The sequence below is a fragment of the Nannobrachium achirus genome, assembly GCF_963921795.1.
Source record: "Nannobrachium achirus genome assembly, chromosome: 12".
In the NCBI taxonomy this organism is placed as follows: domain Eukaryota; kingdom Metazoa; phylum Chordata; class Actinopteri; order Myctophiformes; family Myctophidae; genus Nannobrachium; species Nannobrachium achirus.
The window spans coordinates 20,276,996-20,292,770 of NC_137832.1; the positions used below are offsets into that span (position 1 = coordinate 20,276,996).

Here is a 15,775-nt window from a genome sequence, read left to right on the forward strand (position 1 = left end):
AGACTAAATGTTAAAATGACCCGTTTTTCTTTTTAATATTGCTGTATTATAATCTTGACAATTGACATTTAACTCCAAAAAATTCAAAGCTCATCCTCATTTTTGTGTGAAGCTAGCAAGCTCACATGTGCATCACACACGCAAACACGCACGCGTCACACACACGCGCGCTCCGTATCCGCTCACGAATAGAACCAATCAGTGCAGAGTCAGACGCTTGGAATCAAAAACTCGGCTACTTTCGGTGCGCGACACGGCCGCAACCGCAACAAAGTATAAATCACGTCTAGACTGAAATTACACAGCAGGTGGTGATTGAACTTGAACTGACGGCGTGGGTTTGGCATCGACGAGCAGACGAAATGGTGAGTAGCCTACCGGTAAATGTGTCATTTTGGGATGAATTATTTGAAACCAAAACTATTTACATATTCACAAATTGACTATTTTTGTATATGGTTCATCTAGCCCTGGCCTAGGCTGAATTTGTAGTGCGTTCACCGTTGTTGAGTGAGCGATGGGCGAGCTAGATATTTGGTCTGCACGGGGGCAGACCTCCATCCAGAAACACCCCCACTTAGAAACATCCCCATTCAGAAATACCCCCACTGAGGTTAGGGTTTAGGTAAGGTGCAGGTGAAACCTCTATTTAGAATAATGGAAGTCAATCTTCTGAATGGCAATGTTTCTGAATGGAGATGTGACACACAAATGATCCCATGTGGTTAAAGCCTACAGAAGGTTAAAACATTTAGGTGTGCCATGTGCAAACATAATTAAGATGGTAGTTAGTTGGTACTTTTTCCACAGCAGCCATATATTTACATAAATTGATTAATGTGTTGCATCCTTTCCAGGTGTTCCACCTGCACAGCGCACTGCACACCCATGATTTAGCTACAGCTTTGAGTGCTTACTTGAGTAGGCCTTGGCCTAGACTTTTGTCTTTTTAGGGGCAAGGCCACTTGGCCTTTGGTGTTGTAAATTTTTTGAGGGCACAAAAACAAAGTTTAGTCCATTGAAATAATGAATTGAATTTAAGGGTTACACTTACTGCATTGGTTTAAACATGAGGTCTTAAAAAATGTATATATCAGTTTAGTTTAGTTCAATATCACTAAACCTTTCTTTCCTTTTTTTTACTATTTTGAAAAACATTTTTGAATATTTCAAATGGCTGATCTCACAACATGCCGATGTACAGGGGTCATCACCATGTCAGTTCCTTAGTTTATTTCTTTTTCTCAGTTCTCTGTCTGCTGGAAATGTCTTGTCAAATGATGTGTGGTTCCCACAAGTTCTCTTTCTTCACCATCTTGCTGATGAGACAAATACTTGACAGAGCTCCATCCAGTTCCAAGTAGGTACACAAATACGTAAGGCTTCACCTCCTTCTGGTAGTCAAATGATTTGTGGTTTGTCAGAAAGAGTCTTTCCAAGTTCCCTTTCTTCACTATCACAGCATAGTTTTTGCAATTCATTGACCTATATATTGTTTTATTCTTTTGTCTTTTGCCAAACTCATTCTACTGATCTCTTGTCTCATAAGTTGTGGTTGAAAGATAGTAGTAGCTTAATAAACAGGCAACAGTCCAGTAAAATTGATATGCTGCCAGGGTCAATCCTGTGTTAATTTACACGGTGAACAATTATTATATGATGATGAGAAAGACAGTGCGTAAGTGGTGTGATGTACAGTAAGGTATACCAGTGGAACAAGTATTAGCAAACATTCAGAGAGAAGCAAACTTCTCTCTGTCTTGTCTTGTCTTGTCTTGTCTTGCATTGCATTGCATTGCATCCTCACCTGATGCAATCATGTAGCCAACACAACATATTAATCATCCTGACACTTATCATCATCCAAAATAATTAAAACAAATGCTTTATTATTATTATTGAATATTTAGGATAGATTATGTACCAAAAGACTAAATGTGCCACGGACATGGACAAGTCTTGCCACAGACACATTTGTCCGTGTGCAGACATGTTGATGACGCCTGCCGATGTAGATCGGCTATTTGAAGTATTTTTTTTAAAAAAGGCAAAGAAGTTTATAGGGATAGGGGTACAGGTAGCTGGAGTAAGGCCACTGTGGCCTCAGGTCATGCCATTGGTTTGAGGGGCACAAGGCCAAACTGAGGGGCAACGACAGCCATGGCCTTCATGGCCTCCCTGAAATTCCTGCCCTGATGTAGCCTGTCATGTTTTTACCCTTCTGTAGTACCCTGATGCATTAAATGCAAGAATGTGTACATGTTTCAGTCTTAAAGTCTTTTGAAGAACACACCATTTAGTCTTAGTCCTGTGTTAGTCTTCTGGAATTGTTTTAGTTTATTCAACTAATTATACAAGTCTAAAAGACCTTGGTCCAGTCTACCGGCTCTTGGCCTTGCCGTCTGACAATGACTGGGGACAGTACTTTTTATTTTAGTCTTCTATAAAGGTATATTTGCAGTGGTTACATCCCGCCACTCTGACATGTCTCCTTTCCGACATGTCTCCATTCCGACACTAACCCTATCTCTAACCCTAACCCTAAACTTAACCCCTATGGGAGTGTCGCCACTCCGACAATAAGAAGTCAATTTCGGAGGGGCGACATGTCGGAATGGAGAGAGACTCCCATTTGAAGTAACTGTTAGTTTTCTTACTTCTGTCTCTGAGTTCTAATTTCTTTTTGCTGCTTTTCACTTCTTCCTCTGCAGCTTGGCCCACATGTATGGAGATACACTCACGCTGGAGTCCAGATGGGCAATGCCTGCTGGGAGCTGTACTGTCTGGAGCACGGCATACAGCCTGACGGACGGATGCCCAGTGATAAGACTGTTGGTGTAGCAGAAGACGACACCTTCAACACCTTCAGTGAGACTGGAGGGAGAAAGCATGTCCCCAGGGCCATCTTTGTTGACCTGGAACCCACTGTCATTGGTCAGTAGCCCCATGAAGATGGATTAGACCTTAATTGTTCAATAGGCTCTATGCATATACGCCATTTTGTTCTACTTCCGGGTATCTTTCGACTTCCTTCACAGGTGTTACCGATGATACTAATGAAGGGTCTGTTCCATTCTGGTCAAACAGAGTCAGGGTGCTGATATTGTGCATGTTGGCTCACTGGAAACACTCTGCTACACCAGTGGGTCTCAAAGTGTCCTTGATTGGGTTCCAAATGTCCCCATACAGGTGTGTAACTCTGACAGTGTACAAATGGAAGCAAATGGACCTGCAAGGGTCCATTTGATTCCATTTGTTGATTCCATTTGTACAGAGTCTTGGGGGTGCTTGAAATTAAAGAACCACTGTACAATAAATCAAACAGACCCTTCATTAGCATCATCAGTAACACCTGTGAAGGAAGTTGAAAGACACCCGGAAGTAGAACAAAATGGCATATATGCATAGAGCCTATTGTCAGGGTTCAGACGGTCATGAAATTCCTGGAAATATTTTGAAATTGGAAAACATCTAGTCAAGAAAAGGGAATTTATCAAGTATTATTGAAAGAGATTTGGCTATGCATTGTTTTGGGCTATTTCTTTTTTTTTTATCCAAAACTTGTTTACCCATTTCATGAATTGTAACAGTTTTGCGCCGAACAGACTGTAATTGCAGCTTCATGAATACTGCACATCAGTGACGAAAAGAACAGCCCTACAAGCTTACAACAGGGGAAATCTCTATTTCTACATTTCATTAGTTCGACTAAGGGTTAGGGGGTTAGGGATGGGTATTTTGCCATGGCTAATAACCCTTTGCAATGTAATCTATGTAATTAAGAATAAATATATTGGGAAAATCAAAAGCATTAAACGGTTTACCCCTTTGCAGGTAGCTACTTGAGTCCAAAATGACCAAATGTAAAATGTTTTAATAAAGAATATATATAATGGCAAAACAAACCATGTTCTACATTTGAAAAAAAGTAATTGTCCACTGTTCTTCCTTAAAACCTTCCATTTACAGATGTGGTGCGTCATGGAACAGAGCGCCAGCTGTTTGACCCTGAGCAGATGATCACAGGAAAGGAGGATGCTGCCAACAACTATATGCCTGTGGGCACTACACTAATAACAGGGAAGTGAAACCAGAGCCAGTGCCACCACCAAGGGAGGGCGAAAAAAAAGCCTGTCAAAACTGAAGCTAGTTACACAACACAGTTGACCAAGAACCACCAAGAGAGTTCTCACCAGCTTGCGAGTTCTGTCCATGACCAGGTCAATGATTTCGCCAATTCAGCTTGCGAGTTCTATCCATGACCAAGCCAATTTGGGGAGCTAGGTAGACTCTACTAGACTGCAAACTCAAGCTTGGATTTCTTCCCGTAGTCAAAGGAGATTGGATGGATGTTTAAATGCATAAGGAGTATCTGACAAAGGGCTTGCAAATATCAGATAACATTGCGCAGATTAATACAATTAAACAGGACAAACGTAGGAATAAAGTTTGAGGCAAGGTAAAGGCATGCATCTTTATTAGCTCACACAATACATAGCTAGCCAGTCAGTCAGTTTGTGAAGTGTGATCCTCGTCATGGTAAATACATGGCCTGTTGTCTGCTCTACCATGGAGATGTCGTGCCCAAAGAGCGGGGGATGTTCTTTATGTAGGTCTCTGTGGCCGTCTTCAGCTTCCTGTGGCACAGCCAAGAGACTGTATGCATGCTGAGCAACACCACAGCCATAGCTGAGGCCTTGGCTCGTCTTGACCACAAGTTTGATCGCCCTCCTCCATGCCCTCACCGACATACCAATGGACAAAGGCTTTTTTGGGATGATAACTTGGGGATCGGGTGAGGAGGGAGAGTTCTCTGAGACCAGGAGAGGACATGGGACCTCCCTGGAGAAGGATTACGAAGAGGTGGGAGCTGAGTGTTTGGGAGGACTAATAGTGTATATATACTATTATATATTATATTATATATATATATATTATGAGATGTAGATATTTATATATATGTGTGTGTTCATTGACTGTACAGACAGAATGGTTTCGTTTGTCAAAGGTCAAGTTGTATTGAACTTTCAAACAACCCTCTAACTTAAGCAGACTTACAAGTGATCATAGTACAGAACAAGACTGAGTCTGACGAGGAGGGAACTTGCGCCTTTTCTATTATTTGTTTAATGGAGTTCAAGTATATCAGATATATATTATCGAATATATATACTATTATATAATATATTATCATATAATCTATATGAATACTGTCTGTCTGGGACCAGTGGAGGGACACAACATTGGCATATTCAGCAACACAACTTGAGGTAATAATATTATTTTTTATTTATGTCACATACGTTTAAGCAGAAAATGTGTAATCTGGTCCAGATTTTATTCATATATTATATATAATCATAAAATATGGGGGATGGTGACCTGTCCATTTGCATAGATTTGACTGTAAACAATTTTATTTGCAGCTGATGATATGTAATTAATTGTAAGAGCTAATATTAAAGATGCGTGCCTTTACCTTGCCTCAAACTTTATTCCTACAGTTGCATACCTACAGTATGTGATCAATGTTTAGTTTACAGTAACCAAGTGGTGTCTGAGAAAGTGGTTCTGTAGTACTTGGTTAAGGTAGTTGAACCGTGGTCTGTCATGAGTGGGATGCCTCAAACTATAATGAGCTATGAAATTGTTTATCCTGTTAATTGTTAATAATCTGGGCAATATTTGCAAAGCCCTTTGTCAGATACTCCTTGTGCATTTTAAACATCCACCCAAGTACCGTACATAGGAGCAGGGGTGTCACTAGGTGGGGAAAAGTGGGACTGAGTTAATATGGCCCAAGGTGGAGGGGCCTTAATTATTTTACACTTTAGCTATTGAAAAATTGCAGATATACAAGCTCACGGCACGGCTGCGAGCTTGTAGATCTGCACTTTTTGCGGATATACAAGCTCACAGCACGGCTGCGAGCTTGTAGATCTGCAATTGTTTTTAAAGTCATGAAAATATTAATAAAGTAAGCATGGCATGCATCCGCTGCTTTTGGTCCACTGTGTTTTGATCAAGTCCAGAGTCAACTAGAAGCAGTGCTCTTCCGAGCACAGGTCTCCACCAGGCCACACAAATCGGCCTGTTATAGCGCCACCATGAGGCTGATTTGAAAAATGTGGGGCAGAGGTTCTAGATTGGCATCCAGGGAGTGTGTGTGCTCAGTTTGGCAGCGATCGGGCCAACGGTGACTGAGATTAGCTGTTCACAAACTGCGAGGACGCACGCACGGACGGACGGACGCACGGACGCACGGACGGACGGACGGACGGAGGGGAAAACATACTCTCCCTCAGCCTTCGGCTGGTGGAGACAACAAAGCTATCTACCAGGAGATTCTACAGCACTTTGTATTATAAAGGTATCTATTTGTGCTTCCATACATAAGATGCCTGATTTCCTTTTCCAGAAGCACTTGGCATCTGCCCGCATAGCCAAAACTACAGTACTGACCATTATATTACTGTTCTTAACCGACCAGCCAACTGGCCTGACCTGAACCCTATGGATTATCTGTGTTGTATTGTCAAGAGGAAGAAACACCAGACTCAACCACACCGATAGTTTAAGGCCTCTATCAAAGCAACCAGGGCTTCCATAGCACCTCAGCAGTACCACAGGCTGATCCCCTTCATGCTACACCCCATTGATTAAGGAATTTGTTCAAAAGTATTACAGAATTGAGTGCATAAATAAACAAACTTTTCAGAAGGTTGACATTTCTGTATTGTAAATCCTGTGGGAGGAGTAACCGGGGAGGAGAAAGAAAGAAAGAAAGATGGCAGGCTGGATGGATGGAATAGTCAGACTATAGTCCGGTTGCCTTGCAGGGGCAAAAAATCAAACCTCGGTTCGAAGTGAAGCGGTGAATTTTTATTCTATGTGTTCTAGAGCTTTGAAATCTGTGTTCCAGATCTATACATTCTGTGTTCTAGATCTATACTTTCTATGTGCTTTAGTTCTATACTTTTATGAATTCTGAATGAATGAATGATTTTGTCTGGAGGGCCAAATTGTCATGTGAAGCTTGACCAATCCTCAATTCTGCATGCACGGGACATGTATGGGACAGACATTCTCACTCCTTGAGAATCTATGGGAATCCTCAAAAAAAAACAGGTACGGGACATGTACGGGACAGACATTCTCACTCCTTGAGAATCTATGGGAATCCTAAAAAAAAACGGTACGGGACATGTACGGGACAGACATTCTCACTCCTTGAGAATCTATGGGAATCCTAAAAAAAACAGGTACGGGACAGACAAAGCCACTCCTTGGAAGCGGCTTTCACCGCTTCAAAAAAGCGATTGCTACATGAAAGTTTCCTTTTTCTAGTAAGATATTATGATGTCACATGGAATTTGACCAATCATGGAGATTTATTTATAGTCTGGTTGGCCGAAATGTCATGTGAAGCTCACCAACGCACCAATCCTCAAGATTTTCCAAAATATGCCTGTTTATGCCCATCTGATTGGCTACGGGCATAGACGGCCCCACCCGTGGCCCTAATGTCTTGATATTATGACGTTACCCTTTACATAGGTTTGGCTAATATATGTATGGCCCGTATGGCCTACCTGTGCGCCAGAAGAGCGTGCCTTGTTATTTATATCAGGTCCACTTGTTGATGGTGACGTCACCAAGAATCGTCCCTCTGTGCTATTTCAAGGGTTTTCCCATTGGATGACGTCAGTCACTTGTGTTTTTTCAAGTCTGCGCTTACATTGGATGATGTAAGCACAGACAGACACACAGACGGACATAGATTACTAGGACCAGGGTTCCCACGGTCATGAAATTCCTGGAAATATTTTGAAATTTGAAAAATATTTTTCCAGGTCCTGGAAAAAAACAGCTATGCATTGTCTTTGGTTATTGATTTTGTTAATACCTCTGAATTGACAAATTAAACATTGGCCAAATTGTCTCATATTAGAGGCAGAAATTGTGAAAATAGCAGATCTACATGCTGTGAGCATGTAGATCAGCTATTTTCACAATGGAACCGTGTTAAACAAAATTCCTCTTCTCTTAGGGCTCGTCAGGGTGGGGGGTCCCCAGTTAAAACATGATTATTTTGGGGGTCATGGCCTGAAAAGGTTGAGAATCACTGGCATACACTACCTGTCTTTGGGCATTGCACATAGGAGTAAGCGACCTGTTATTGAGCTGAATTATTGTTATATAGTCCTGGAAATCGGGTTAAATATTCTGGAAATGTTTTGGAAATTAATTGGTAAAAATGTGTGGGAACCCTGTAGGACGGCGTGCCAGCAGTCAGGCTTCTGTCTCGCACCGGTTTTTCGATTCTCTGAATCCGTAAGCCCCTCCCAATTGTCCTTTGGCACGTTCCATCAAATGGGTCATCTGAAGCTCATAACCCAAATCTGGACCACTTGGTGGAACTAAAGCACATAGAAAGTATAGATCTAGAACACAGCATGTATAGATCTAGAACACAGATTTCATAGCTCTAGAACACATAGAATAAAAATTCACCGCTTCACTTCGAACCGAGGTTTGATTTTTTATTATTATGACTAGAAGCTCGGGCGGCCCAGCGTCTAGTCGGCGACCTGGCCAACTCGGAACAATGTAAATAGGGAATGAATGCCCCGCCCTTTAATGCAAACCCCATTATACCTGTTTTCATAGGACCCGTTTTGACCATCTGTCTGCCTGTGTCCATTTATGCCCATATATGGAGATATCTGTATCTGTCTGTCTGTCTGTCTGTCGGCGTCCATTTTATGTCCATATATGGAGATCACTGCAGTTATAGTTCTGGGTCCATTTTATGCCCATATATGGAGATATCTGTCTATCTGCGTCCATTTTATGCCCATATATGGAGTATCTGTCTGTGCCTCCAACTGTGTTGCAGACACAGTGCCGGTTCCCCCTTTAATGCAAACCTCATTATACCTGTTGTCATAGGACCCGTTTTGAACATCTGTTTGCCTATGTCCATTTATGCCCATATATGGAGATATCTGTATATGTCTGTCTGCGTCCATTTTATGCCCATATATGGAGATCTTTGACCATCTGTTTGCCTCTGTCCATTTATGTCCATATATGGAGATATCTGTATCTGTCTGTCTGCAATCCATTTTATGCCCATATATGGGGGCATTCATTTTATGCCCATATATGGAGAACGCGCGTGCCCGTGGGACGAACGGTTCTCGAGATACGCGGATTACATACATACATACACACTCACAGAGATTTTTTGTTGACCCATGTGGCGTACGTGATGTCAGAGCCTTTTATGAAGTGATGTCACAATGAGTCAGAGCTTTCGCCGATTTCCTCCGGAACAGCCTGATGTCAACAATCAACCCCGCATAAGGAGATTCCGAACGTTTCGCGCCGGTTCGGGAAAACCGCGCGTCGGGTCGGGTTGAGACCCGGCACTGCACTCCGTGCCGCGGCGGGGAACGCGCGTGCCGAATCTGAAGCCGGTGGGACGAACGGTTCTCGAGATACGCGGATTACAGACACACAGACAGACAGACACGCAGAGACTTCTCGCATTTATAGATAGGTGATGCAATTAGTTGTATTAGATGTTAGTTCAAGCTGACGTAGCACCTTGTAAGGGGAAACTGATACTCATAACGACCCCTTACAAGTTGCTGTCAACTCCATGCAGGCTACTTGCCCAATCTTATCTTAGTTAACCCAAGTCATGCTACTTAATGCTACTTATATGCTGAGTTGGCTGAGCCGAATATCAGACTTGCAATTCTGGAGGCGAATGCTCTGCCGACTGAGCTAGGTTACCTGGACTGATAATGACATCGTTATTGATTACATCATTATTGCTGTCATATGTTTTCATAAATATATTTACTGTTTATTTGTGTTTACAGATATTTTATTGCTCAACTGTTCCCTTGAGCTTAATATACTGTAATACATCAATACTGGAAGCCTTCTTGGTTAGAAGTTTCAAGACACTCTGCCACACACTATACTCAAGTTGTCGCACTGTACATAGGAAAGAGGATAATAACATGAATGGCAGCTCATGTGCAATGTGCTCATGCCGTCATCACTGTTCCAATGTGTGTCGGGGTGAACATTGGTCTCATGGACATTACTGTCACCAACGTGCAATGACTGATATTTTGCCCATTTTTCCCATGAGCCATGATGAATCCCAAGACGAAGAGGAGAACGTGCGCTTGCCTGGCTTCACAGGACTGTACAACCTGGGAAACACCTGTTTCATGAACAGCGTCATCCAGTCCCTATCCAATACCAGAGAACTCAGGGATTACTTCCATGATCGATTATTTAGGGCAGAGATCAACTACGACAACCCTCTGGGTACGGGAGGCCGACTGGCCGACAGCTTTGCCAAGCTGCTCAGGGATCTGTGGGAAGGAACTGACAATGCCTCCCGACCCTCAAGCCTCAAGACCATAGTGGTCAGTAAAGCCAGTCAGTTTGCGGGATACGGCCAGCACGATGCGCAGGAGTTCATGGCCTTCCTGCTGGATGGGCTTCACGAAGACCTGAACCGCATCCAGAACAAACCCTACACAGAGACGGTGGACTCGGACGGACGGCCGGATGACGTGGTGGCAGAGGAGGCATGGCAGAGGCACAAGATGAGGAATGACTCCTTCATAATGGACCTTTTCCAGGGACAATTCAAGTCAAAGCTAGTCTGTCCCACGTGCTCCAAGGTGTCCATCACCTTTGACCCCTTCCTCTACCTGCCTGTTCCGTTGCCCCAGAAACAGAGGATTCTCACCATCTTCTTCTTTGCAAAAGAACCTCATAAAAAGCCCATCAAGGTCCGGGTTAGTGTGAGCATAGAGACCTCCAGCACAGCAGAGGTCCTAGAATCCATCTCCAGGAGTGTGGGGATCAAGCCAGAGAACCTCAGGCTGGCAGAGGTGGTGAAGCGCCGTTTCCATAAAATCTTCGGGCCATCCCACTCTCTAAAATCAGTGTTGTCTGAAGACAGGTTGTTCTGCATTGAGGTGCTGTCCAAAAAGCTAGCCAAGGAGAGGGTGGTGTTGCTCAGAGTCGAGCAGAGGCTCCAGGTTTTCCCTGTCCTAGATTGCAAGAACTGCAGGTCTACTTATCGGTCTGGAGCTAAGCTGGAGCACTGCCCTCTCTGCTACAGTGTGGCCTACTGCAGCAAAGAATGTCTGTCGATGCACTGGCCATCCCACGAAAAACTTTGTCAACCTATTCCGGAGAATGTGGGCCAGCCCTTCTTGGTCAGTGTGCCAGAGTCCCAACTCACCTATGCCCGGCTCACCCAGCTGCTCAAGGATTACTCCATGCGTTCAGTCAACGTGTCACAGCTTCCTTTCCAGTCCTGCTCCTCCCAGGGCTCCCTGGCTGAGAAAGAGATGTCCTGTGAGAAGGCAGTATGGCCAGAAGCTGCACTGACAGGGTACCAGAAACCAAGTGAGTCAGCGTCAGGTCATGCCACACAGTTCTACATCTCTCTGGGCTCAGAGGATCAGAAACTGAAAGAGGACATGGCAGACCTGCCCATCACTCTGGAGCTGGTGTGGAAAAACCATGAGGGTCTGAAGGGGGGGCATGTCATGGTGCGCTCCAAGGAGCTGGAGTTCGATGAGGACCCTCGTTCCCTGAGCAAGACGGCCCGACCCGGACATTGCACCCTAGATCAGTGCCTCAACCTCTTCACCAAGCCTGAGGTGCTGGCACCAGAGGAAGCATGGAACTGTCCAAAGTGCCAGCAGCACCGCGAAGCCTCCAAGCAGCTGCTGTTGTGGCGTATGCCTAACATGCTGATCATCCAGCTCAAACGCTTCTCCTTCCGGAGCTCCTTCTGGAGGGATAAGATCAACGACATGGTCCACTTTCCCGTCAACAACCTGGACCTGAGTCAGTTCTGCATTGGCCAGAAGGACGAGATGCAGCCGGCCCCTGTCTACGACTTGTATGCCGTCATCAACCACTTCGGAGGCATGATAGGGGGCCACTACACGGCTTACGCACGCCTTCCCAGCGACAAGGACAGCCAGGGCAGTGATGTCTGTTGGCGTCTGTTTGATGATAAAAAGGTCACCAAGGTGGAGGAAAGTGAGGTGGTGACACGTTATGCCTACGTCCTGTTCTATCGCAGACGAAACTCACCTGTAGAGAGGCCCACGCCGCCCACCTATGCTGAGTCCACCGCTAGCCAGGGAGTCTTCGGGACATACCTAGACCCTGAAGAGGTGGACTAATCACACTGCAGATGGATGGAAGAGGGGCATTGATTCTAGAATCTAGAACTCCAAACGGCCATGCGGCTCGGTTTTAAGTGGAGATTACCAACTGACAGGGACTACAGTTTCTTAATTCTCCACAGCTTAAAGGTAATAATAATACAAAGCTTATAGTAATACAGAAGCACACAGAACACACTCTTTCCCCCCAGTTCTTACGGCTCACCGTAAGATGATCTTATTGGAGATATCATTTTCAACAATTCGGTTGTAAAACGCCAAGATGCAAGATGTATGTATATCAGGCTTACAAGACCTTTAGTTAAGTTGACTTGGAGCCGTTCCTTGGTGAAGGAATTAATTGGTTTGGATGTTCACTGCACACTACCAGAAGTAGTAAGCACTACTACTTGCTCTGTGTATCACTGAGAACCCGAGGGTGTGTTTTGCCAATTGGGATCAGATCAGCGGTTAAAATGAGAGTCCAAATTCCTGTGTTTGTGTCCCTTTTATGACCATATATGGATATCACTGATGTCATCAATAAGAATGAGTGCAACGGGTTCTATAACAGGTATCATTCCCAGCTGGCATCGTCAGGGTACGTTCAGACAGTCAGAGACAGATGCATTGACCCCCATAACCCGGAAGAGGTGTTGGGTCTCTGATCGAAGATGCATTTTGCCGTTGTGGGGTGACGAGCTCAATGGTTGAATACAGGTTCATGGTTCAGCACTGGTGTACTCTCACCAATGGGACAGACCTAAACGCAGGAAGAACGTCGCTTTGTTGACACTCACATTTAGCTGCTTAAGTGTGAAAGTTCAAAGGTAAGGGAGTAATGCTGCCGACCCTAAGCCCGATACATGATTGATAATTGAAGCCCGACCCAGTCCGTAGCCCGACATTTTTCTAAACAAGCTTAATTGCTGAATGCACTGCAGCCTTTTTTTCTATCGATAAATATTGGTGATTCGTTAAGAACAGAATAATTCTACCCTTTTCCAACGCTCTTTATTAAAAAACAACTAGTTACAGTAGCAAATAGGGCTTACCGTCCAAATTAAGGAACTAAATAAACATCAGAGCCTCGCTCGGAGAACACGGTTTGACGTTAACAAGTGCGACCTCCGCTAATTCAGAAAGCAGGCGCAGGGTATTATAGCTACAAAAACAAAGTTCACAGCCACACAACTTCTATAATATTAGGATATACAAAAGTTACTGTGTGGACAGTTTCAATGATGTCCGCACCGGCAGTGCATGCACAATGCACATGCACAGCACACACACACTCACACACACTACACGCATCCCCTCGCAGCAGCGGAGGGGATGCGATAGCAGCGCTGCCTCTAAGGTTGCGTCCAGACAGTACTAGTGATGGGCAATCCCGTTCATTTCAGTGATCGGATCATTTCGTTCACGTTCGCGGTAAAGATCCGTTCAAAAGATTCGTTCAAATGATTCGTTCATAGCGCGATCGTCCCGTGAAAAACACAATCGCGGGAGCGTTTTTATTACATCGCGAGTACAGCCCGCCGTCGCGTCCTGTCTGCCGGCCGGGGCTTTTAGGGGGAGGGGCGGGGGTGTGAACGAAAGTGTGAACGACCCATTTCAGGGATTTGAACGAATCGTTCACGAGTCATGCTAATGATTCGAATCTTATGAACGAATCACTCATGAACGACACATCACTAGACAGTACGAGACGCGTATGAGACAGATGCATTAACCCTCACCCACTCCCATGTTATTCCCTTAACATGGGAGTGGATGGGGGTTAATGCATATGTCTCGTACTGTCTGGCCTTTTGTGAGAGGCTTCATGTTATCAAGTTACGAGCGCAGCTTCAAAGCCCGGGTCCGACCCAAAGCCCGACAGATACGTGAAAAGAGCCCGTCACGGGTCGAGTCGGGCTGACGGGTCGGCACGGGCTCGGGCAAAATCTTTAAGCTCTAAATAGGCAGGGGGCGTTGCGCCGCCTTGCAAGCCAGATATCTGAACGTACCCTCGCAGACCTAACGCCTCTTCCAGGTTATTCCCTTAACATGGGAGTGGATGGGGGTCAATGCATCTGCCTCTGACTGTCTGGAGGCGCCCAATCCGCCCATTCTAACCAAGGGGCAAGTTTGTTTCGCTGGAAATGAAGCTGCTTCCGGGTTCTCCTTGAAGCTGCTGTTCCAATTAATGTTCCAATTCTACCGGTAAAAACCTTCAGCTCAATGGAAGTCTATGAGGATCTTAATAAACGTTTTCATTAACACTTTATGTTTTCAGTCGCTAGTTTAAAGTCTTTTTTAAATCATCATGATATGCATTTAGTGAATCATGGTCACGTTAATTTCCAAATGACTTAGAACTGCACTCTGTCAAGGTGCCAACTTGCGCCTCACACTCAAGCTAGGCCACACATGGCCTACTTGTGTGCAAGCAGAGCACGCCACGAGGTGTGCACTGCTGGCCTCATATCCCTAATGTCTTCACCTGGGTTACATGTTCCCAGAATCCCAGCCAATTTCAGGGCTATGGTCTTCAAAAAACCCAGTCATCTACATACATACCCAGCCCATTACAGTACTTGTGCCGTGCGCAAGTAATTATAAAGTAGGCTATGTTTCTAGGCTTTGTATTGGCTATACAGAGTGAAGACCCGCCCTCCAGGCAATAGCATTCATTGGATACCATTTTTGGACAGGATATGAATTTACTGGAGAATTTTTTGCACCACACTGCACCACACTTCCGGTTAACAGCAGACATACAAGCTCGCATCGCAGATGCAGCCGTTGTCACAGATGCAGCTCGGCTGCGGTGCCGGAAGCTCCGTCCAATTTCTGCGCAATGCACTATGGGATGTTGGAAACTTGTGGATAGAAACAATGGCGTGGCTCTGTCCATTTTTTTTTACAGTCTATGATTCTGACACAAATTTTGGCTCTTTGTATGGCCTGTGCATACAAAGTTTGGCACTGATCAGCCTAGCGTTTTAAAACAATTTGAGATATGGTCCTAACTTCATTTCATATTTCATCATGGATTAAACGTTTATAAACGTTTACACCCAAGCGGTTATACCTTCACCCAGGTAGGTACACTAACTTGCAGCCAACAATAACTAAATTCACCTTCAACAGGAACTCACTACAGTGCACATACTGTACAGTACACCAACAGCATGTAACTAAGACCTACATTCACCTGCATCCCAACAGGAATAAATAAGATACATTTAAGTCAGCTCTAATATTAAAAACAGCCTTGGGCAGGGCAGGATTTCCCCTCAGTTTGGCCTTGTGCCCCTCAAACCAATGGCATAACCTGAGGCCACAGTGGCCAATGCCCCAGCTGACTGTACCACTTTCTCCTCTTTCTCTTTCTTGTCAATGTGTAGACACTACAGTAGACACCAGTGTCTCTTTCTTGTCATTTAGACACCAGTGTCTTTCGTTGAGATTCTGAAATCTTAACTCCCCCGAGTCCCCATCTTTAAACCAATCCACTCAGGGCTGAGCATGGATCATATTGTAATTACCATAATTTATCTATT

General features: G+C 44.5%; 1 protein-coding gene across 1 annotated transcript; it reads left to right on the top strand.

The window, feature by feature from the left end:
- Positions 1–10,166: 10,166 nt before the first annotated feature.
- On the top strand, positions 10,167–12,242 carry LOC308295472 (ubiquitin carboxyl-terminal hydrolase 19-like; the record flags this gene model as incomplete). Its single annotated transcript, XM_080738522.1, has 1 exon — positions 10,167–12,242. The coding sequence occupies one exon, from the start codon at positions 10,167–10,169 to the stop codon at positions 12,240–12,242; it is 2,076 nt and encodes a 691-aa protein (XP_080594648.1).
- Between the last annotated feature and the right edge of the window lie 3,533 nt (positions 12,243–15,775).